Source organism: Equus caballus, chromosome 26, assembly GCF_041296265.1.
Source record: "Equus caballus isolate H_3958 breed thoroughbred chromosome 26, TB-T2T, whole genome shotgun sequence".
In the NCBI taxonomy this organism is placed as follows: Eukaryota; Metazoa; Chordata; class Mammalia; order Perissodactyla; family Equidae; genus Equus; species Equus caballus.
The window spans coordinates 17,524,657-17,547,671 of NC_091709.1; the positions used below are offsets into that span (position 1 = coordinate 17,524,657).

Here is a 23,015-nt window from a genome sequence, read left to right on the forward strand (position 1 = left end):
TTCTCCAGTTGTTTCTAAAGAGATGGAGTTCTAAAAAAACGTTGGTTAAGAGGTGCCAATGTTATTTAAATTAAAGCAATATGTTTTCATATTAGAACTCGATAGTTAAACAGTATGAATTCATAATTCCTGTGAGGGAGACACAATGACTCAACTTTGTAATGGAAGCAGAAATAGATCAGGTGTTCTCAAACTTTAATGTGCATCAGAATTACTTCTGGTGCTTGTTAAAAACAGATTTTTAAAAGACTTGTTTCAGTCGATCAAGAGTGGGGACCCCTGACATCTGAATTATTAACAAGATCCCACCTCTCTAGTTCACTCTGTTCCCCAACAGTTAAGACCTGCGAATATAAATTATGATCTTCATCGTCACGTGTACCAGTGTTTAAGAGCCACTAGTATAGGTTTTGATTTTTCCCTTTGCATTTATTTTCATTTATTGTAGATTAGAACTGTATTCTCCAACACTGTAGTCACCAGTTGTGTGTGACTGTTTAAATGAAATTAATTAAAATTAAATGAAATAAAAGTTGGGTTTCAAGTGCTCAAAAGCCTCATGTGGCCGTTGGCTACTACATCAGAGACAGCACATATAGAATATTGTAATCATCATTGCAGAAAGTTCTCTTGGACAGCACTGGATTAGAATGTAAGAATAATGAAATTTGGCCCCATTATATATTTTTGGTATTGGCAATTATTTCTTAAAGTTGTCCTGATTAAATATAACTTTCTTTAGCAGGAGCAAACATTTTCTTTAGAAAAGTAGCTTTCATATTAAAAAATATTTCTAATTAAAAAAGATTGTGTGCTTTATTCTTTTGTTCTTTCTCTGAAGAGAATAAAGTGCTTAAAGGAGGTAAATTACTTTGATGGCTTCAATTTCTACTTGGAATGGCAATCATCTGAAGACTCTTTTGATGTAGGTGGGATTTTCCCACTAAAAATTCTTCCCAAAGAACACTTCTTACTGTGCTCAAAGAAGTAGGAGCAGACTCAATATTTTATCACTTTATAAAACAAGTTCAAGGGCTGGCCCTGTGGCCTAGCAGTTAAGTTTGGTGTGCTCCACTTTGGTGGCCTAGGTTCAGTTCCCAGGTGTGGACGTACACCACTCATCAGTGTCCATGCTTTCTTGGTGACCCATATACAAAATAGAGGAAAGTTGGCACAGATGTTAGCTCAGGGTGAATCTTCTTCAAGCAAAAAGAAGCAGATTGGCAACAGAAGTTAGCTCAGGGTGAATCTTCCTCAGCAAAAAGAATAAAAAAAATAAAAAATAAAACAAGTTTTAAAATTATCTGTAGAAATGAAACTAAATGGTCTAAACAACCTTCAGGATTTGTCCTAATATTGCTATGTTACATCATCTTGTTGTGTATATCATCAAAATTCTTTCTTCTTTATTGAGGTATAATTGACATATAATATATTTGTTTCAGATGTACAATATAAAGATTCGACATTTATATATATTGCATAATGATCACCACAGTAAGTCTAGTTAACATCTGTCACCATACGTAGGTACAAATTTTTTTTCTTGTAATGAGAACTTTTGAGATCTACTCTCGTAGCAACTTTCAAATATGTGGTATAGTCTTATTGACTATAGTTACCATACTGTACATTACATCCTCACGATGTATTATTTTATAAATGGAAGTGTGTACCTTTTATTAAAAGAGTTTCTGAATAGAATAGGCATAGAATTTAGCATTAAATCTTAAATTTAACTGTTAGTTTGGTGGCATTTTCCTTAATATATTGAATATGATTTATAAATTATCAAGTGAAATTATCTTGGGAAAACATATAGTGTAATTATAGTTTATAGGGTCGGCCCCGTGGCCAAGTGGTTAAGTTTTCGTGCTCCACTTCAGTGGCCCAAGGTTTCGCCAGTTTGGATCCTGGGCATGGATATGGCACTGCTCATCAGGCCATGCTGAGGTGGCATCCCGCATAGCACAACCAGAAGGACCTACAACTAGAATATGCGACTTCTTACTGGGGGGCTTTGGAGAGAAGAAGAAGAAAATAAAGAAGAAGAAGATTGGGAACAGATGTTAGCTCAGGTGCCACTCTTTAAAAAAAATAATTATAGTTTATAATTTGAAACATAATCTTGAAATAGAAAAGTCCATGGGAATGGGATGGAAAGTCACCTCTGCACTCTTTTTTAGTATCATCTGTTGAGCTTCAAGTTGGTTTTTAAAAAGTCTTAGAGTTATGTCATTTTTAATGTATGAAAAAAACCGAAATTTACAGTGTTGGTTTCTTTCCCAAAGTCAAACACAAGTTTAAAGTGAAAACAACCCTGAACTGGCTTTCTTTTTGTCTCTTAGATCCCAAACCTTAGAGCTGTTGGACTGAGTTGTGTGAATTCTTACCTCATAATGCTTCTTGAATTTTTTTATTTCTTTTTCTTTTACTTTTGTTGCCTCACACCTGTGTTGTGGGAGTGATTATCTTATCAGTTCCTGATCTCCTCCCAATACTCTTCATTCTGCCTAGCCTTTGAGCTCCTAAACAACATTTCATCATGTTATTTCACTCCTCAAAATCTTTTAAAAATGTCTTTGTTGCTAACAGGCTAGAATCCAAAAGCCATTCTTGAACATTTTTAGATCTCGACAGTTTGGCTAAAGCAAACATTTCAACTCCTATTTTCCAGTAGTGTTAGACTGAACCCTTCATACAAATCATGCTGGACTTCTTGTTGCCACATTATTCTCTGTCCCTCCCCTCCATACCCTATTTGAAACATCCTGCCCACTCCTCTCTGCTTATCTCGTGGTTGTGGGTTGAATTCTGTCCCACAAAAAGTTGTTAAAGTCTTAACCTCCAGTATCTGTGAACGTGACATTATTTGGAAATAGGATCTTTGGAGATGAGCAAGTTCAGGAGAAGTCGTTAGGATGGGCCTCGGTCTAATATGACTATGTCCTTACAAAAAAAAGAAACTTAGACACAGAAGCAGAGACACAGGGAGAAATCTGTGTGAAGATGAAGGCAGTTTGGAGTGAATGATGCAGCAGAAGCCAAGGAACTTCCAGTCACCCACTAGAAGCTAGGTAACAGGCGGAGAAGGAAGGAGCTAACCCTGCTGCTTAATCTTCTAGCCTCCAAAATTGCAAAACAACAAATTTCTGTTGTTGAAGCTTCCGTGTTTGTTATACTTTGTTACGGCAATCCTAGGAAACTGATACGAATACTATTTTTTTTTTAATTTAAAAAATGTTTTGCATTAGTGCCCCTCTTCAAGAATCAGATGGTCTTGTCTGTGGATGAATCTTCTCTCTAGAAAGATACGAATATATTCATAAACACAAAACCCCAAATAACTTCAGGGGCAAAGAACCTCTAACCAACCCAAGTCATATCCACCCCCCCATATCCATCCAAATCCTCTTCTCAGAGGAAGCAGTCTGCCCACTTCACTTAACTTTTGGTTCTCATTTCTCCTTTGGCATGTACTGTATACAGTTTGCTTTTGGTACTTCATCACATACTTCTTGGACTCTGAGCTTTTCAACATGTGTAAGCCCCTTTAAACTTGAAAACTCTAATCTCTCTAAGTCTTTAACCCCTAGCTTGTAAGGTTTTGAAAGATAGTATTAGTTCACCAACATCACAAGGTCATTATATATATAAGGTCGGAGGAAATCCCACGTTCATGATTCTCAGTAAATGCCTGCAAGACACTAAGTGCTCAGTACTTAGTGCCACCTATCGTTGTTCCCTTTCTTAATAATATTAATGTCTGCTAAAGTGCTTCTCAGCAGAAAATTACTTGAACTTCCTGCTTGGCCTAGGGAATAATAACAGGTGTTACTTCACTCAGCCTGTGCTGAGTCCAGCATCAATTGAAGAATAGGTGTGAAAAGAGCTTTAAAATGAGAAGGCGGAGAAGCAGTGTTGCATGGCAAAGCTGTGGAAGGACTGCAGGTTCCAGAGTCCATGCCTTTGAGTTTGATTCTCAGTTCTCCATCAATTATTTTGTGACATTGTGCAAGTTATTTACTCATCTGAGCTTTTCTTTATTTATCTAAAAAATAAAGGTAATTATCCTTATATTTGTTGTGAGGATTAGAACCTCTTCTAAGACTATGTTGTTTTTACATCTCTTTGCATGCCCAGAGACATTTGCATCCACTTCCAAGAATTCTGACACTTTGAAGTGCATCCTGAACGGACTGAGAACATCTCTTCTTTAGTCTCTTTTATCAAAGATTTTACTCCTGACCTCATGTTTATGGGATTCAGAAGAACAGGGTCCTCGTTCTGGCTGCAGGGGATTATTTGTTGTCTACTTTGATCACGTATTTTCAATCTGTTGATTAGTTTTCCTTTGTTTGGAAAATGTGACGGTTGACAAATTTATCTGTTCCTATTCCAGCTTTAACATGCTGTATTAACCTCATTTTATGGATGAAGAAACTGACCCAGTAACTGAGGATCGAGAGGTAGAAATTTATGGGTCTAGGAGAGAAGCTCTATTATTCTGATATGAATCCACTACCTTCTCTTCTCCCAAATGCCGTGTAGAACTACAGTATTTTTCTAGCTTTTCTTACATTAATTTGACAGTTAAAAGAAAAATCTCTAGGTCTGTTACCTTCATTCTTATACAAAGTAAATTCTTAAACAGTTTTAGCGTCTTACAGCATAGGTTAGTGGTTAAATGCCCAAATTCTGGAATAGACTGCAGTGGTCTGAATCTCTGTTCCATCACTTGTACCTGTGAAATTTTGGACTACTTACTTAATTTCTGTGCCTCAGTTTCCTCATCTATAAATTATGCATAACAGTTGTGCCTTCTTCAGCATGTTTTGAGGACTGTGAGAATTAACACAGTAACGAAATTAGAATATAAATACATTCTAGTTATTGTTCTATTCTGACTTTCGAGATTAATGAGATACTTATAAGACTCTTAGTTGTGTCCTTTTCAGACTTTTTGAGAAAGCACCACTTGCTTTTATTAACTCAAACAATAGAACTAAGTTACCACGTAGAACTAAGTCAAACCAAGTCATGATTCTGTGGGTTATACAAGGTGACAGTGTCATCCTGACCATCTCCTATGCATCTTATGCTCCATAAGAATTTTGATTCATCTTTCTCTTTTCAATTTATTTTTCATATGTAGAAGCTGTAACTGTTGTAGTTCTGTAGGGTTTTTGCGCTTTTATTGGGGGTGTCAGGTTTGCAAAGAGGGATGAACGCTTTTCATCTTGAAGGCCACAGAAGTGTTGCTTGTATGTGTACAGTGGTAATAACTCAGAGAGGGGGAGCTTGCTGTTGATTGCGTTTAATATGGTGTTTTGTGCAGTATGGCTCAAAACCATTATGAAAGGAAATGGAAACTCTAGAAATTGGCATAAACTTCATTTTGGCTATGCATGTGAACATATAGTGCGTTGCAATGGTTACAGTGAAGCAAAAACAAACAAAACTCTAGAAATAATGGTCTGCTTTTAGTTTGCCAAGACGAAAGTTTGTGAAGGGAAAAGCTAGTAAAAATACTTAATTCTTTAAGTGTTTTCTTTATCATTATTTGTTCTTTTACTTTTCTCCTTCTATAATATCATTTTAGTCATGCAAATCTATATAAACAAATATTAGATATGTATATAGATATTTATGTATATGTATGTAGGTATATATACATATATATGTGTATATAGGTATGTATGTATATGTGTGTGTGTGTGTGTATATATTTATTTATATATACACACACACACACACACACACACACACCTATTTGCTTTCTCAGATATTTGTGATTATTTCTTTTTAAGAGCACTACAGTTCAGTTAGACAATTTTTAAAATTAAGACTTTATGGGGGCTGGCCCAGTGGCACAGCAATTAAGTTCTCACATTCTGCTTTGGTGGCCCAGGATTCGCTGGTCCTGATCCCATGTGGACCTATGCACCATTTGGCAAGCCACACTGTGGTAGGTGTCCCACATATAAAGTAGAGGAAGATGGGCATGGATGTTAGCTCAGGGCCACTCTTCCTCAGCAGAAAGAGGTGGATTGGTGGCAGATATTAGCTCAGGGCTAATCTTTCTCAAAATAAATAAATAAATAAATGATAAAAAAATAAAATTAAGGCTTTATTTTTTTAGAGCAATTTTAAGTTCACAGCCAAATTGAGGGGAAGGCACAGAGATTTCTCACATACTCCTTGCCCCTACAAATGTGCAGATTCCTCCATTATCAACATCAGACCAGAGTGGTACGTTTGTTACAGCTGATGAACCTACGCTGATACATCATAATCACCCGGAGTTCATGGGTAACAAGACCATCCAGGAATTTACGTTTACTGAAATGCTGTACTTTGTGTGTATTAAACATCAACTACTATATTGACACAGATCTGTTGTTTTCCATGGTATCCTTGTAAAGTTTTTAGATGTTATGTATCACTAGTCAGTCACATAGTTGAAAGTGTGTAACACATCTACAATAAAGCTTTATGGTTGATTCATATTCTTTCCTTTGTACTTCTTATAAGCTCTTTATGTGCTATCGAGTTTTAGCTTCTATCTACAATCTATAAGGCTAGATACTGAGTAGTTACTCAATAAACACTTGTTGAATTGAAATAATTTTGCTTCCATGCATCATCTTGGATTATTTTCTTCTTGGACCCCTGCTATTTACCAGTCATCATTCTTGTGGTTTTAGAATTAAACAACGTAAAGAAAACAACCAAGTAGAGAATTTATTATAGGTTTCCTCTTTGCATTGGATTTCTGTCTTTATTTACACATTGGGTAGACTATTCTATATTCGTATTAAAACTGAAAAACATAAAATCTGATAATAATGTGGCAATTCCTTTCCTTCACACACTTTATCTTTCAGTAAACTTTTTTCTTGTTTGGCTAATAAGTCAACTAGGAACTTCGGACTCTTTTGTTTTTCTTTCCATGATGTTTATTCACTGCAGTTTAGGATCTAATAACGTTCTTTGTCTTAAAAAGTTTATTATATCGTAGGACAATTTGAGTATACTTTTTATTATTTCATTTTTTTAATTAATTTTGGTGCTGGTTACCATGATGGAATTTTTTGGATGGGATATTGTCCTTTCACTCTGTTTCATCTGACTTTTTAAGGAGTGAGGGTGACCAACCGTCCTGGTTTACCTGGAACCGACTGATGGAGACTTTCACTGGTAAAATTGGGAAGGTCACGGTTAAACCAGGATGAGTTGGTCAATCTAGGAGAGGATCCCTGTATTTAAAAAGAATGAGTTAATTTCATCCTACTAATTTTGTCTATATCAATAAACTAGAAATACATGGGTTTTTCCACATACTTTTATTGGAAAGTTGTGTTTGGAGAAAGACATATTACTGTTTTCCCTCTGAGGGTACCTACTGGAAAGCAGTTCTCGAGACTTGGTCCTAAAATGATGCAATGTATCTGATTATCTAATACATCAACATTTGGAATTGCTTATGCTTCCAAATTGTATGTTTAAACCATTGAGTTGTCTGGCTAATGGATAAATAAGCATTAAAACTTGAAGATTTTCTGAGACTAGAATTTAAAATTGTTTTGAGAATTAAATATTTGAATGTATGTTTTAGTTCAAAATCTCTGAAGAGATGTAATCCAAAGTGAAAAGAGGCGTTGACTAGGCATCAGTATTTTAGAGGGAGGTTTTGATCAGCGTGAACCAACTTGAAGGCACAAATAAGCATATTTTAAAAGGTGATATAACTGGGAAGTGACATTAAGGAAAAATCAGGTATTTAACAATATATTGATACCCAATTCCAATTCTATATATTAAAGGATTATAGAGAATTTTAAATGGGTATTTTAGAAGGGCAATATTGTAATCAAAGTAACATAGAACTGTAAGTTACAGATGAAAAAGTTGGAATTTAGTGTCTTTAACAAGGTGTCAAAATATTTTTGGAATTATTGGCATTTTCTAAAAATACATCTTTAAAACAATTAATTTTTGAAGATATTCATCAACCCTTAAATTTCTTAAACACCTTTGTCCCCAAATTCAATGAATAAGATGATATATTAGGTAAATAATTTAATATGTGGATAAAGGTGCATACACACTGATGCTGAACTTTAGATTTTGATCATCCTAAAAATTTGGAAATAAATAAACTTTTCATGAGGAAGTTCAATTAAGTTAATTGTAACATATCAGTAATATGCTATTAATGCATTTAAAGATATATTTTTCAAAAGTTCTTAATGAAAGGGCAAAATGTTTATAATCAAAAATTAATTATAAACTATTTAATATGTAAAAATTGATAGAATAACACTGGAAGGAAAGATAATAAAATAATAGCTTTGGTTTTTTCTGTAAGAACATTAGATTGTAGATAAGTATTTTATTATTTATTCTATTCTGTACTTCCCACGTTTTCTACAATGCACTTTCTATTATTTGTTTTACTCTGTATTAGTTTTTTTTTTCTTTTGGTGAGGAAGATTATCCCTGAACTAACATCTGTTGTCAATCTTCCACTTTGCTTGAGGAAGATTGTTCCTGAACTAACATCCGTGCCAGTCTTCCTCTATTTTTTGTATGTGAGACACCACCATAGTGTGGCTTGATAAGCAACGTGCAGGTCCGTGCCCAGGATCTGAACCCGCGAGCCCTGGGCTGAAGTGGAGTTCATGAACTTAAGTACTACGCCACTGGGCGGGTCCCTTTATTCATTTTTGTACGTTTTTATTTATAAAAGGAAGTATAACTTTTTTTTCTGTTGATTTTGAGGTGCTTGTTTATAGCATCAGTTGATTTTTTGGTTGAGTAAAGTCAGGACAACAGCTCAAGTTATGTTAAGTTATACTTCCTACACCTGGAAGAAAATTTGAAATGTTTTCCCATTTCTCAGCTCAGTTATATCATAATGGGAGAATATATGAATAAAATGTTATTTCCTGTTCATTTTGAAGAGCATGTTCTGGCAAGTATACATTAATCATATGTATTTTAATTTTTCCTAATACATGGTCATACTAAATATCATGTTATGGTTCTGCTAATATCTGAGAAGAGAAGCAGTTTAGAATAGTTGTTATAAACATAAGCTCTGGGGCCAACTTACCTGGGATGATGGCTCAGATCTGTCGTATATTAGCAGTGTGACATCAGGGGAATTACTTAATTTTGCTATGCCTCAATTTTCTCATTTATAAATTGGAGTTAATAATAACATTGTGGTTTTTGTGTGAGAATTAAATGAGTTAATGTGTTTAAAATGCTTAGAAAAGTGTGTGATGCATAGTAAGCACTGTAAACTGTGAATATTAGTAGCAGTGGTTAAAATATTAAAAATGGTATAATTTCAGAACACTCAATAGTATAAGAAATACATATTGCAGTAGGTTCAACCTCCAGTTCAGTGGTTCTCAAAGTGGTTCTTAGCATCTGTTAAAATCACATTGTGTCCCTGCAAAGTACCACCCACAAGTCCTCAGACCCAAGGAGATTGACTGACTAATTCAGGGACCACTTGTCTACACTTTTAATCTCACCCCTGTTTTCTTAAAGCAGAAAGCTAAAGAAAGTAAAGAATACTTAGAAATCAGAGAAACCTCATAAACATATAAAGAATGATCACACATTGAGACACACCACTTTCTTTTGTTTAATATTTAAAAATAAGTTTTTTTAAGGTTACCTACTGAATGGCTTGTCCTTACTCCAGTTTGATGTGCCTTTGTTTGATATTTCAGAATGTTTTATGTTGGTGAACCTGTATTTGCTTCTGAAAACATCTACATGCAGGTTTATGCACACATGTAGTAAGCAAAATACTTATGCCAAAGAAAAGGACTTTTACTTTTTCAAAAGACTATATTATATAAATATAGTTCTAAAGTTAATAACAAAGTAAAGTAAGAAGACACCATCAACCTTATAGTTCATCCCTCTCCATGTCAATTCTTGTTTCAGTGCTAGCAGAAAGCTAGCGAGATATCCATTATGTTGAGAGATTCTACCAGTTATTACAGACAGAGTAGGAAAAATGTAAATATATGTTGATAATGTAATTTGGGCTTAATTTACTATTAATAGAGGGTCTCAGAATTGCTCAAAAATGGTAAAATGTGAAGTGACAAATAGTTTAAGGTTAAAAAACGATGATTTTCCCTTGGTGGCATAGACCTTATAATGGTATTGAAGATAAGTAAAATACTCAGGTCTATTTGCTGCCTAACGAGAAGAGGCAATTGATAGCTGTTAATCTGTTTAAATGCATACTCAGTCTTTGAATCGCTGCTGATCGCACAGGGTATGACCTAGCAGCTCTGCGCCTCAGAGTGTGTGGCCTCTATTCGTTTAATCTTATACAGACTTTCCACCTTCTGGGTAAGGCTTCATTTTGGTTGAAGATATTCGCTTCCACTCATTCTATGTTGCATGTTGTGCATTTGCTTCCACTCACTCTATGTTGCATGCAGTTTTGCAAACACAACTCTTTCTAGCTTGTTTACTGGTTGTTTATGCGTGCCACCAAAAATGTTTAATGTTGGCTTAAGAGATAGATAAGTGCATATACATTGTTCAGTGCACACAGTGTCACTTGTATATCATTCACATTAACTTTCCATCTTTACTTATCTAATAACTAAAAAAAAGGAGAGATGCAGGTACTACTTTTTGTTTTTGTTTGTTTGTTGTTTGCACTTTGCATCACATGCATCTGGCATGGACCTGGTGCAGTGTGAGTACTTAGTACGTATTTGTTGAGTGAATAAATGATTGCTAAAGGGTTAGCAAAGGTTGAATTTTATTTTCTCCATATTTTTCAAAAATTTTTTGCTGGGGGCCGGTCCAGTGGTGCAGTGGTTAAGTTTGTGTGCACCTCTTCTGCAGCTTGGGGTTTGTGGGTTCAGATCCTGGGCATGGACCCACACACCACTCATCAAACCACTCATCAAGCCATGCTGTGGCAGCATCCCACATACAAAATAGAGGAAGATTGGCACAGCTGTGAGCTTAGGGTCAATTTTCATCACAAAATTATTATTTTGGGCTTACACAATTCTAAAATAAAATACTTTATTATGAAAATAATGCCAGAACATCATGAATACTTAGAAACTAGGGAAACTTAGAGAGAAGGACATAAAAACTATCCATTTTTTAATGGTCTCTAAGAAATCAACATTAAGATTCTCTTCAAATCTTTTTCTGGGTCTCTCTCTCCCTCTTTCTCTCTTCCTTTCAGTCTATCTGTTCTGCTAGAATTGTACAGCTTATGCCTCTACTAATCCTTGTGTTTGCACCACGCATGATACTGTGTACAGGTTTCAGTGGCCTTAGAACTAATTTGAAAGAGAGCTCGCTACTTTGAATGGACGAAGTCTTGTTTTCTCTGAATGCCTTTGGGGAATCCACAGCTTCAGGGCTCCTTTCCGCTGTGGATGTCTGCTTCCAGAAGCAGAGGAAGGATTTCCCTTAGTGTCTCTTCAACTCAGGAATGCACTGATTGCCTCCAAGCATGGATGTTTGTCTATACCATGATCGAAGTACATATGGGGTCATGTTCTTTTCCCGTTATCTGATCATCCATTCAACAAATATTTGTTGAGTTCCTGCTGAACGCTGTGTGCTCTTGTAGACACTGGAGATGTAGACGTATTTTAGTGATGGTCTAACTATTTAGTAACTAAATACAAGTATTTCAATATTATAAATGCTTTCTAAACAAAGCTAATTTTGTGGCTCTTTCCTTCATAATTAATTAAACCATCATCAAATAATGACCAAAAGTGTTAAATTTCCCTTTCAAAGTTGCATTCACATATAAAATGATAAATGCATATGGACATGATATTGCCACAATTAAAAAAAAACTCAGGATAATGACACTATACCTCTATTGCAAAAGAAAAAAAAATTTCCAAACTTACTTGCAAAAGAAAAAAAATGGAGCGAGAGAACAACAAATCTCAAATCAGTGCAAAAAAGAAAAGAATGCTCTTAGAATTAGGAGAATTTTTGGAATTCTTATCTTTTTGTATCAAAACTTGTATATGTTAATATTTTATGTATGGTGGCTTTTCCTCCATTAGATCAACCATGCAGAGCTTTGTTTTGGACTGATGAATTATTTACTTATTTCTTTGGACAATAAAGATACTGAGTAGATTTTAAGTTAATGTTTGGAATGATTAGAGTCTACCTGCCCGCGGTCTTTATTAGTGTGACCATTAGCATCTGTAAGAACTAAATCGGAGGTAGAATGAGAGAGCAATGAGGAAGATACAGAGAGGTAAAATGACAGTTTGCTAATGTGTAAGGACTTTCTTCAGAAATTCTTGTTCACATCAGAAGTACTGACTGAGTTTTAAAATGAGTGAAGTTGACTGCATTCCTGCAGGGATTTCACAGTAATCTTTTAAAAGGTTATTTTAAGTATTTTATTTTCCAAAAGTGTAATTGTCTTTAGACAATTATTCTTAAAATTTCAAATCCAAACTCTATCTTGCCGACATTAATAACTTACTTAGATTCAGGCGTTCCCTAAATATGGCTCATGCATGACCACCTAATTCAAGAAGTAAAGTTGAAAGCTACTTTAGCTGATTTCAGGTTATTGACTCTTAGTAAATTATATCTATAATGGACAGATTCTATGAAAATCTAATACAACTCTTTAGAGAAAGAATTGATCAATAATACTTTACATAATAGTTTTTGTTAAACTTCTGTATGGTTAAGGAATTGTATTATATCCATATTTGTTTTTACATACTTTTAGTTTATGACTTAAAAACATGTTTTTAAACAGAAAAATAAGATTATTTTCAGAATAAAGATTTTTACCCTCAGAAATTTAAATTCAGGATAGAGGAAGATTTGTAAGCAAGGTTTATTTTATATAATTATAAGAGTATTTTTGAACTGCCATTCAATAAGGAAGTCTGCTCATGTCCTGTATATTGAGGTTATAGTTAGCTCAAATTTATAACCATCTGCTGTTTCCATATTACACATAAAGAAATGAAATGCAGATTAACATTGATTCCAATACCATGTAATTTTTCTAATATGTTGAAAGTACAATACTAGGATGAACTATTTTTCTGTAGCAGTAAAAATGATTCTCAGGACCACTCAAATACTGTTTGCACAGTTCAAAATCCTTTGTCTGTGAAAAATGGTCCTAAGAGCTGAAATAAGCTATTATGTTTTCAGACCTGAATATTTTGGTCCATTAGGATAGGCTTTGTGAATTTTGATAACCTTAGTGTATCTACAGGATACATTCAGTATGAACATACAGAATACAGAATGAAATGTCGTTCTGCACAAACTCTTCATCTATATTTTGGCTACCCATAGGATTGTTATATTTGTAATGAAAAGGAAAAGAAAGATAATATTGATGCGAGCTCAGCAAGCTGAGTCGTCGAAAGAAAGATTTCTTGGACTCTCAAGGTCTAGCAGTAGTGCTCCTTTATTCAGAGAATAGCATGGAGTAGCATGAGGACAAGACCCATGGGCAGTAAAGAGCTGCAGCATGGGGATAGGACCCAAGGCCAGTGAAAAGCTGCCATGGATTGAGAGTTAGGGATAAAATTATAAGGCATAGGTATATGAGTTATTTCTTTACAAGACAGAGGAAAGATCATGTAGAAACGTCATTAAACTTGTATCAGTGTACTGGGGTCTGGTTATTGGGTGGTCCTATAACTTTGGATAGGAATCAGATCAGATCAGGTCAGGACGTCCTATGCTTCCCAGAGGATATAGATCCATATGTAGGGCAGGACACCTTGGACTTCTCTCTCTGGGAAAGCCTTGATCCTCATCAAATATGACTATTTACTCAGTGACATTTTAAAAACATTACTGTATCTTTTAAAATTTCAAAGAAATGCATTTAATCAATGAGTCTACATGGGATATTTTCCACGAGGAACAGAGAAGCTTTTTCATAGACGGCTATAGAGTCAACCTCTGACGGTTCTTAGTAAAACAATAAGTTGACTGTGCTACGTGCTTTAGTTTTGTTTATTTTGTTTTTCTTCTCTTTCAAAAGATATTTTGCAAGGATTGTACCAGATCCTACCAAGAGCTGTGTAAATGGCAAATAATTTTGAGTTCAGTTCTCAACTAAAACTAGAGACTGGCTTAGTGTGCCACTAAGGAAATGACTTACAAATGGAGGAAAAAGTAATTGATTTCTTTATAAATTAACAAGAATCCTAATGTAATTCCAGGAGAGAGTGGAGAGGAAAGTCATAATATCAAACAATGGTGTTTATGACAACTTCCAAAATACTACATTCATGGTTCTAATGCTTGGGTCAATGCAGTATTATTTTATGCATCAAGGATTATGCCAAACTGTAAAGTATGCGTCTTACTTTTATACTCATTTTGCAGATGAAGAAGCTAATATTCAGTGAGGTTAAACAGTTTACCTGTATCAGAGTTTACAACACAGTTTACAAGTATCAGAGCCTAGATTTGAACCCAGGCAAACTGAGTCCATTCTCTAGATTCAATAAACTTTCCCCACAAATGTTATGTTAGTTAATGATTTCTTCCCTGTGCAATCCCTTCCTTCTGGTATCCCGTTTCTCTTACTATTGCCTATCTTTGTTTGGCTCTTGGTTTTCACTGTTATCCTTGTTAATATTTCTGTCTCCCCTGGTGAACCTCAGGCTGTTAAGGTCAGGGATTTTATTTCATATTTCTGTGTGTTGCCACTCCTTAGTGTAATTCTTAATACAGTATAGGCAGGATGTATAGGTAGACTGATGGATAGGAGAGTGAGAGAATTTGGACTTTAAGATATGCAAATATTTTTGTTTGGTATTTTGTAGAAGGTAAAATCCTCCTATTTGCATGTTAATTGGAAATTTTACCAAAGGGCAAATAGGAAGCATGAACTCAACTAACCAACTTCAATCCCTTAGTTACAGCTCAGAGTGAAATCCAGCTTGATTTGAGTCAGCTAAGGCAATTCCTGCAGTTAATGCCCTAGTAGCTTCTGCAATATTTGGGTCCCATGGCAGAAAAGTCTATTCTACTTAGAGTCCATATTATTAAAAAAGGGGGGGAGGACAAGCAATATTGTTTCTAAAATTTAACTTATGCTAACTGTCAGTCTTTGTCATATCTCGGGGGACACAGACATATGATATTAGATTCTACAGGAATATTACAAAAACACCAGGGATTCACTACTGGAATTTCATTTTGTCAATTTTGGTAATCATTTTTAGATGATAACAGATATTAGCAATGGCGCTCAGTTAATTTTTGAGATTATTCTAAATTTGGCTATAAAAGGTTCCACTCCCTAATCTTTAGGTAGATTTATAATCAAGGAAAATTACGATGAAACAAAGTACCTAAAGAAAATGACATGATCCATTAATCGTGTAGTTATTTTAATACATTCTGTTCCCCTTGTATTTCTTTACTTTATGTAATTTCAGGTGAAACTACCTAGTTTTTCTGTAGAGTGTGGTCTGTTTTTATACTTATTTCAACATTAAGCCTGTATGTTTGGGAAATGTGTATAACTCGGTAGAGGATATTTAAGTCTACTGTCTACACAGTCAGTCATTAACGCGTGCTGTCTTATTTTTAACAAATATCACCTTGTAGGATGAAATTCTGACAGGAAAATTATAGGATTGGTGCCTACGATAGGATTTATGTTAATAATTGGAGGCCGTCTGCTCCTTAAAATGTAAATGGAGTTTCAATAACAAGGTTAAGAGGCAAGGCTGTTTTAGGAATACAGGTATTCTTTCAGAGAGATAAGTATGTCATCAGGCAAATATAAACACCCCCTCCCCCACCTCCACCTCGCACAGATGTCACCCAGTTATCTTAATATTCATGGTGCATCTGTCAGCTATTCACTGAACTTTGTTTCTCTTTTGCGTTTAGCAATTTTACAAGCATTTTTGTGCTACAAGATGTTTTAATGTGATATATAATACAGATGAATATTTTAATCACTTTGGCTTTTCTAATTTTACCTAGCAAAGAATATGAAAAAGAAATTTGAATCAAAACAAAACTTTGTTAATAAAATAAATACTGTTTGGCTCAATCTACTAAGAAGAAACAGACTTGAAAACATAAACAAAACCCTGAGACAAACATAGCTGCCATAGTAGAAAAAAAGAATGAAGTCATATATATAGAAAAAGAATAAAATTATATATATGAAAAATGAATAAAGTCATATACATGTTTTGTATACCTCAGCAGAATATTAACAGGGTCAGTCTCTTAAATGTTTACTTGCTTGTGTTTCTGTAAATTCGATGTCTTAAAGGGGGGAGCAGTTTGCATCCAACTAGGAGTTTGGTTTCCTCATCATAAATCTCATGTGACTTTGATATGTTTCCTTGAAATACTTAACACTTACGTGTATATCTTTTTCCAGCTGTGGTTGTATAAATATTTAGATATTTCGGTCACTCATGTTTACATTTTATCTTCCAACTGGGCAGTTGTTGAAGGCATCCTGCCTGCCCTCCCCCCTTCCCCCCCCCACCAGGCCTGGCTTGCGTGAAGTCAATTGCATTGCATTCCCAAGGCTCTACCAGGATTCTTGCCAGGGGCAGCTGACATTATCATCCTTGATCCTTGTCAAAGCCTCACCCCATCAGTCCTTCTTTTGTCCTCTCTTCTTTGTAAGTTTTAAGTTTCCTATGCAGAGCGTAGTTGAAACGGGCAAGTTGGTTTTGCCAAGTATGATATAAAATTTATATCTTATTACATTAAAAAATAACCAATTAGCATAACTAGAATGGTGGTTGTCATGTGGCTTATAGGACCTCAGAACTTATGGCTGAAGAGAGAAGGCTTTTTATGAAGAACAAGTCAAGAATATCATAAAGAGAGAAGTTTGCTGATAGAGTGGAGGTGGACACCTCTTCTAGGGAGGAGATTACAATCACCAGGGGTCTTTCATCAACCCTCTTCTGAGATTCATATGTGGTCTTTCCTATTTGATCTTGATGTAACTCCCCAAAGTCCCCCTTTGAGAAATTGAGTTATAGTTATTGATAAAAGTTGGGTGACTTTTCCTTCAAGGTATGTTGATGGTAAAAATTTGGGAACAGTGACATTGAATTTTAATTGTGTAAATTCAATTAAAGTGTAGGAATTGAGGTTCTCAGAATATTAAAAACTGATAAGGATGTTTACTCAAATATGCAAGCTCATATTTAGAGAACATGACACAGTACAAGGAAAGCTTTATATCTTCATTTACTCATCATGAAGGTCTTTACTGAATTAAGTGACTATGAAATCATGTGATTTACAGTTAGCTATTCTATGAATGCATGGGAAAAGAACAACAGATGTCATCAGGTTTGATTGCTTCTTGCTGTTTTTATGATCTACATTTAAAAAATAAGTAATCAAAATTAACACTTCCCGTGTTGGAAGCAAAATAGAAAAAGCAGGTTTCTCTATGGATTTTAACAAATTAATCCTAGCAGCATTTATGGAATAGTTGGAAAGAGCAAGCATTTTGAATTTGTCTAGGTCTGACTCCCAGCACTGCCACCTTCCAGCTGAATGACAGCTGAGAGTCTCAGTTCCCCCATATGGACACCAGATATCACAACACCCACCTCATAAAGATGTTATTGTGATAAAGGAGATGATGGATAATTAGTATTAGTTTTCTTTGTCATTCCTTTCCTGCCTGCTTAGACTTGATAATAAGGAATAATTTATTATAGTTTTTATAGAGATGATGATTGCCATTTATAATTATTATTATTGAGGTTAACCAATCACTCATTATAAATATCATTGAGAATTGGAAAATACCTTTCCTGAAGGTTATGCTTATGAGACATGTGAGATTTCTCTGTTTTTTGTTATGATTTCAAAGGCTATTGGCTCTACAGTCAAGTAACTTTTTTTTTTGCTAACCCTATTCTTTCTCTTTAGGTTATTATACTCTAACAGAGTGTATTTTATTTTGAAGTGTGTTTCTCAGAAGCAAAGTTTAGTGGGATATCCTGTAAAAAGAAAGGTAGAAAGAGTTCAATGGCCAAATAAGTTTGAGAAACGCTGTATGTTACGCCTTTCTTCTGGTGCATCACAATGTGCATTAGCCGAGACTAAAGACTGTGAGAAGTGCAACTGTTTTTCTGAGCAGTGCCTATTAACAATCTGAGGAAACAGTATTCCACAGAGCATTTTTGAAAATTTAGCCTTTAATCGAGTAGAAAGCATTTTTATTGCTGAAACTCTTTTACTGAATGCTGTACAAACATCATGGTGAAAACTTGGACCTGAGTTCTCCATTCCCAAAAGTCCTGCTGGCTGTGGTCCAGTTATATGGGACTGCAGGTTAGGGATGGAGAGAGTCTTGAGCTCCACTGCACTTTCGTGGCGCCTGGGTGATCTCCAGGCTCTGTAATTAGCCGTTACTTCCTCAATACACTCTCCCTAGGCAATTTCCTTCGTTCACATGTTTCAGTCTCCAGCTTGATTTTCGTCTATGGCTCCAGCTGAGATTTCTTTTCTGAGGTCAAACTTGGATATTCAATTGGCAACTTGTCATCACATTTGGATATTCTAGAAGTACCCTAAACATTCCATGTCTCGTACTGAATAAATCATCTCCTCTGACCTTCTTCATCTCCCCAAATCCCACTGTTTTGTTCTCTACCTTCACTGGAACTGCCCTACACCCATTGCTCAGATCAGAAACCTAGAATCTCTCTATCTTCTGCTTCTCCTACATCCTGTGTGTTTTTCACTTATGTCTCCTCTCACATTACCAGTGAGTAGATTCTGTTGATATTGTAACTAAATATCTCCAGATTTGTAACTCTGTTTTCCCTTCTCTCTGTCCATATCCAAGTTCAAGTTTGTTTTTGGTTTTTTTTTTTTTTTTTGCTGAGAAAGATTAGCCCTCAGCTAACATCTGTTGCCAGTCTTCCTCTTTTTACTTGAGGAAGGTTTGCGCTGACCTAATATCTGTGCTAATCTTCCTCTATTTTGTATGTGAGTCACCACAACAACATGGTTGCTGACAAGTGGTGTGGGTCTGCACCTGGGAACTGAACCAGGGTCACTGAAGCAGAGTGTGCCAAACTTAACCATTAGGCCATGGGGCAGGCCCCCAAGTTCGAATTTTCAGAATCTATTGTTTAAAGAGTACAAAAGTGTCCTAGCTAATCCCTTCCTAGCTTAGCCTACTACAGTCCAGTTTCATATTATCAATAGTGAGCTCTTTAAAACCGAACATGACCATGTGATCCTGTGAGTAAAATATTTAATGTTCTCATTGCCTTCAGTTAGGTTCCAGAACTTTGGCTTGATGTACAAAGGCCATCACACTGTTGCTTCTAGCTAATTCTTCATACACATGCTTCCTAATCTCTCACATGCATCTTATATCAGGCCGTACTAGCCTACTTGCTGGTCTTACACGTGTATCATATTCTTTTGTAGCTGTGCCTCTGGGTGAAATCATCTCCTTTCTTTTCTTTCTGACTCACTTTTCAAGACTCATCTCAAGTTTCCTGTCTCAGGATGCCTTCTCTGCCCTGCTCAGACAAGACAGTCTGAAGTGCCCTGTCTTTGTATTCTTATTGCAACGTAGGGATCCCTAGTTCCTATGTCAAATGGACTTTTAGAATTTAAAATTTGCCTTAATTAAATATATATTACCTCAACAATTGATTCTCATTAGCATCCACTTTTCGTAATTACAGCCAAAGTAAAGGCCACTAATATATCAGAATGGTTTATTTTCTAAAGTTTTACAGCACTTGTAATTAAGTTATCTAAAATCCAATTTGAATTTCATTTGATTTCAGTGCAGCCTGTGTGAGAGAGTATGAATCTCCAAGTTATTTTTTGTTCCCATGTTGCTGGTTTATTTCCTCCTCTTTTAGAGCCTGGTTTCATTTAAAGAACTTATAGCATGCTATATACCATGCATAAATCACTAAAGTGATTTCTCAGTATTTCAATTATAAAACTGTAATTAAATATTTCAGATTATAATTTTTTGTTTCATGGTGGATATAAGCAAAGAATAGATCTTTTAGTTTCAACAATCATTCATTTATTCATTTCATCAAGAAAAAATGTTAATTGCAGTAGTTACAAATTAGAGTATAAATAAGCTCCATGTACATCTTACAGCTTAGTAAAGGTTAAATAGTACGCCTATTGGTTACAACTAAAAATATAAAATCTCTTATTTATTTATTTGTTTGTTTGTTTATTTTTTGAGGAAGATTAGCCCTGAGCTAACTACTGCCAATCTTCCTCTTTTTGCTGAGGGCGACTGACCCTGAGCTAACATCCATGCCCATCTTCCTCTACTTTATTGTGGGACACCTACCACAGCGTGGCTTTTGCCAAGTGGTGCCATGTCTGCACCCAGGATCTGAACCGGCAAACCCCAGGCTGCCTCGAAGCGGAACTTGTGAGCTTTGCTGCGCCGCTGGGCCGACCCCCAAAAATATAAAATCTTTTAAAGTCTCTTTATAGTGTGCATGATTATTAATGCACTCAAAGAGGTCTTGTCCACATTTTATTCATTTATTTAATACATATTTATTGAGTATCTCTACTGTGTTCAACACTCTGCCAAACATGAGAAGCAACTGTGAGCAAAATCCTGCCCATAGACCTTACAGAATAGTGGGAAAGACAGACAATATTCAAAGCATCAAACGTACAAATTAAAATTATAATTCTGAGCTGCTGATCCCATAGTGTAGTGATTAAGTTCAGCATGCTCCACTTCGGCAGCCCAGGTTCACAGGTTCAGATCCCAGGCATGGACCTACACCACTCGTCAGCCATGCTATGGTGCCAACCCACATATAAAGTGGAGGAAGATTGGCACAGATGTTAGCTCAGGGCTAATCTTCCTCAGCAAAAAATATACATATATATATAATATATATATATACATATATATATATATAATTCTGATCATTCTTTTCAAGGGTAGTCATAGTGCTATTTAGATTTATAAAAGGGGCATTTAATTTTTGTTGTAAAGATGAGGAGGACAGAGATTTGAAAGAAGAGTGGGTATAAACTAGGGTAAGAGGACTTTGAGCCCAGACCCAGCAGGAGGCATTGGCCTGTAGCAGGAGGAAACACAATGTATTTATGGAACTAACGGAAGACTGGGGTGAAGGAAGCAGAGAAAGAGGTGGAATAAAAAGAGTCTGGAGAGCTAGATAGGGGAATGCACACTGACTTTTGTAGGTCTTGTTAAGGACTTTATCTTAAGAGCAGTGAGTTTATTTTACGAGCCACTGAAGTAGGGGAGGACCCAGATTGTATTTGCATTTCAAAGCCTTCATCTGGCTACATTGAAGTGAAGCTATTTGAGAGCTTCCCTAAATCCTGGTGGGAATTAATAGTGGTTTGATCTAGGACGGTAGCTGGCTGTAGAGATGGAAATGAATGCATTGGTTTGAGAAATTTTGGGAGGGACTAGGGGGTGGAAAGGGAGGTGTCAAGGAAGACTGGTGTATACTTTTTATTATTCATTGAGATTGGAGCATTAGATGAGAACAAGTTTTGGGACTCAATTATATTAAATGTTGGGCTGTGGAATTTCTCTAAGAAATATATATGTTAAATCTATCCGTGGGAGCAATAAGGAAGGAATATTGAAAATATAAAACACTATCCCTGTTTTGGAGATTACAATCTCACTGGAAAAAATAATGTACAGACACAGAAAATATTTAAATGACACATACACTCAGGACTTCACTTATTGAGTAATCCATAAGGTCTAGAATGTAGCCCCTCACCCATTATCCTTTTCCATTTAATATTATATTTAATTATTTAAACTCAATTGTTTAACATTTATCTTTGAAGATTTATTAAAATATTAACATGATTAATAGTAACTAATGAAATTAATTTATTAATAAAACTCTGGGAAAATATGTATGTACACACATTTATATATACTTTTATTATTTAGGAAGATATGAAAGTGTATATAAAGAACCGTTTCATTATATATTTGAATATAATGTTCATTAGTATATAACATATGTTTTGTAAAAGTGTTGATTGATGTTAGTTCAAAAGGAGATTCCAGGAAACCATACCATTATTTGCGATACTCAACAATTTGCTTACAACTTTCTCTGCGAAAACATGCACATATATGGTATAAACAGACAGGGTGATGGGTTCTGAAAGGACTTGTGGACAAGGGATTTGAAGAGCAGACAGGGTTTGTACAGGCAAAGTTTAAGCAAGAGAACTTTGTCAGTGAAGGGTCAAAAGGATTCAGGAATTGGGAGGTATAGTCAAGAAGGACACCAGAAGGATTAGTTAGTGAATAGGATAGGAAGGGTAGGTTAATATTATGCAATGTTTAAATAGCAGTCTTAAGCCTCGGCTTTTGAAATAAGACATTTCATTGTTTTCAAGCAATAATATGAAGATATGTTGTCAATTCTTCTACAGGCTCCCGTCTTCGTCAGGAAGATTTTCCACCTCGCATTGTTGAACACCCTTCAGACCTAATCGTCTCAAAAGGAGAACCTGCAACTTTGAACTGTAAAGCTGAAGGCCGCCCCACACCCACTATTGAATGGTACAAAGGCGGGGAGAGAGTGGAGACAGACAAAGATGACCCTCGCTCACACCGAATGTTGCTGCCAAGTGGATCTTTATTTTTCTTACGTATAGTACATGGACGAAAAAGTAGGCCTGATGAAGGAGTCTACGTCTGTGTGGCAAGGAATTACCTCGGAGAGGCTGTGAGTCACAACGCATCGCTGGAGGTAGCTAGTAAGTAACATGGGCTTTCTGTGTTTGGCAAGGGGAATGGCAGAGTGGGATGATTTGCCTTGAAAATGGTAATACAAAAACGTCAAACCTGTATCCCAGGCTTTACCTGAAGAAAATCTCTAGCTTTGTGTATAAACACAATTGACTAATTGTTGGTATTTTCTATATGTCTCATCTTAGCTGGTTATTCAAGC

At 35.6% G+C, this 23,015-nt stretch overlaps 1 protein-coding gene across 15 annotated transcripts in view; it reads left to right on the plus strand.

Annotated features, from left to right (window-relative positions):
- Positions 1-23,015, plus strand: part of ROBO1 (roundabout guidance receptor 1) — a 1,062,787-nt gene that overhangs the window by 730,902 nt on the left and 308,870 nt on the right. For all 15 annotated transcript variants that reach the window (XM_005606101.4, XM_070252490.1, XM_070252492.1 and 12 more), the window contains one exon: positions 22,495-22,821. In XM_005606101.4, coding sequence (XP_005606158.3) covers positions 22,495-22,821 — 327 coding nt within the window. The remainder of the gene's footprint in view (positions 1-22,494; positions 22,822-23,015) is intronic.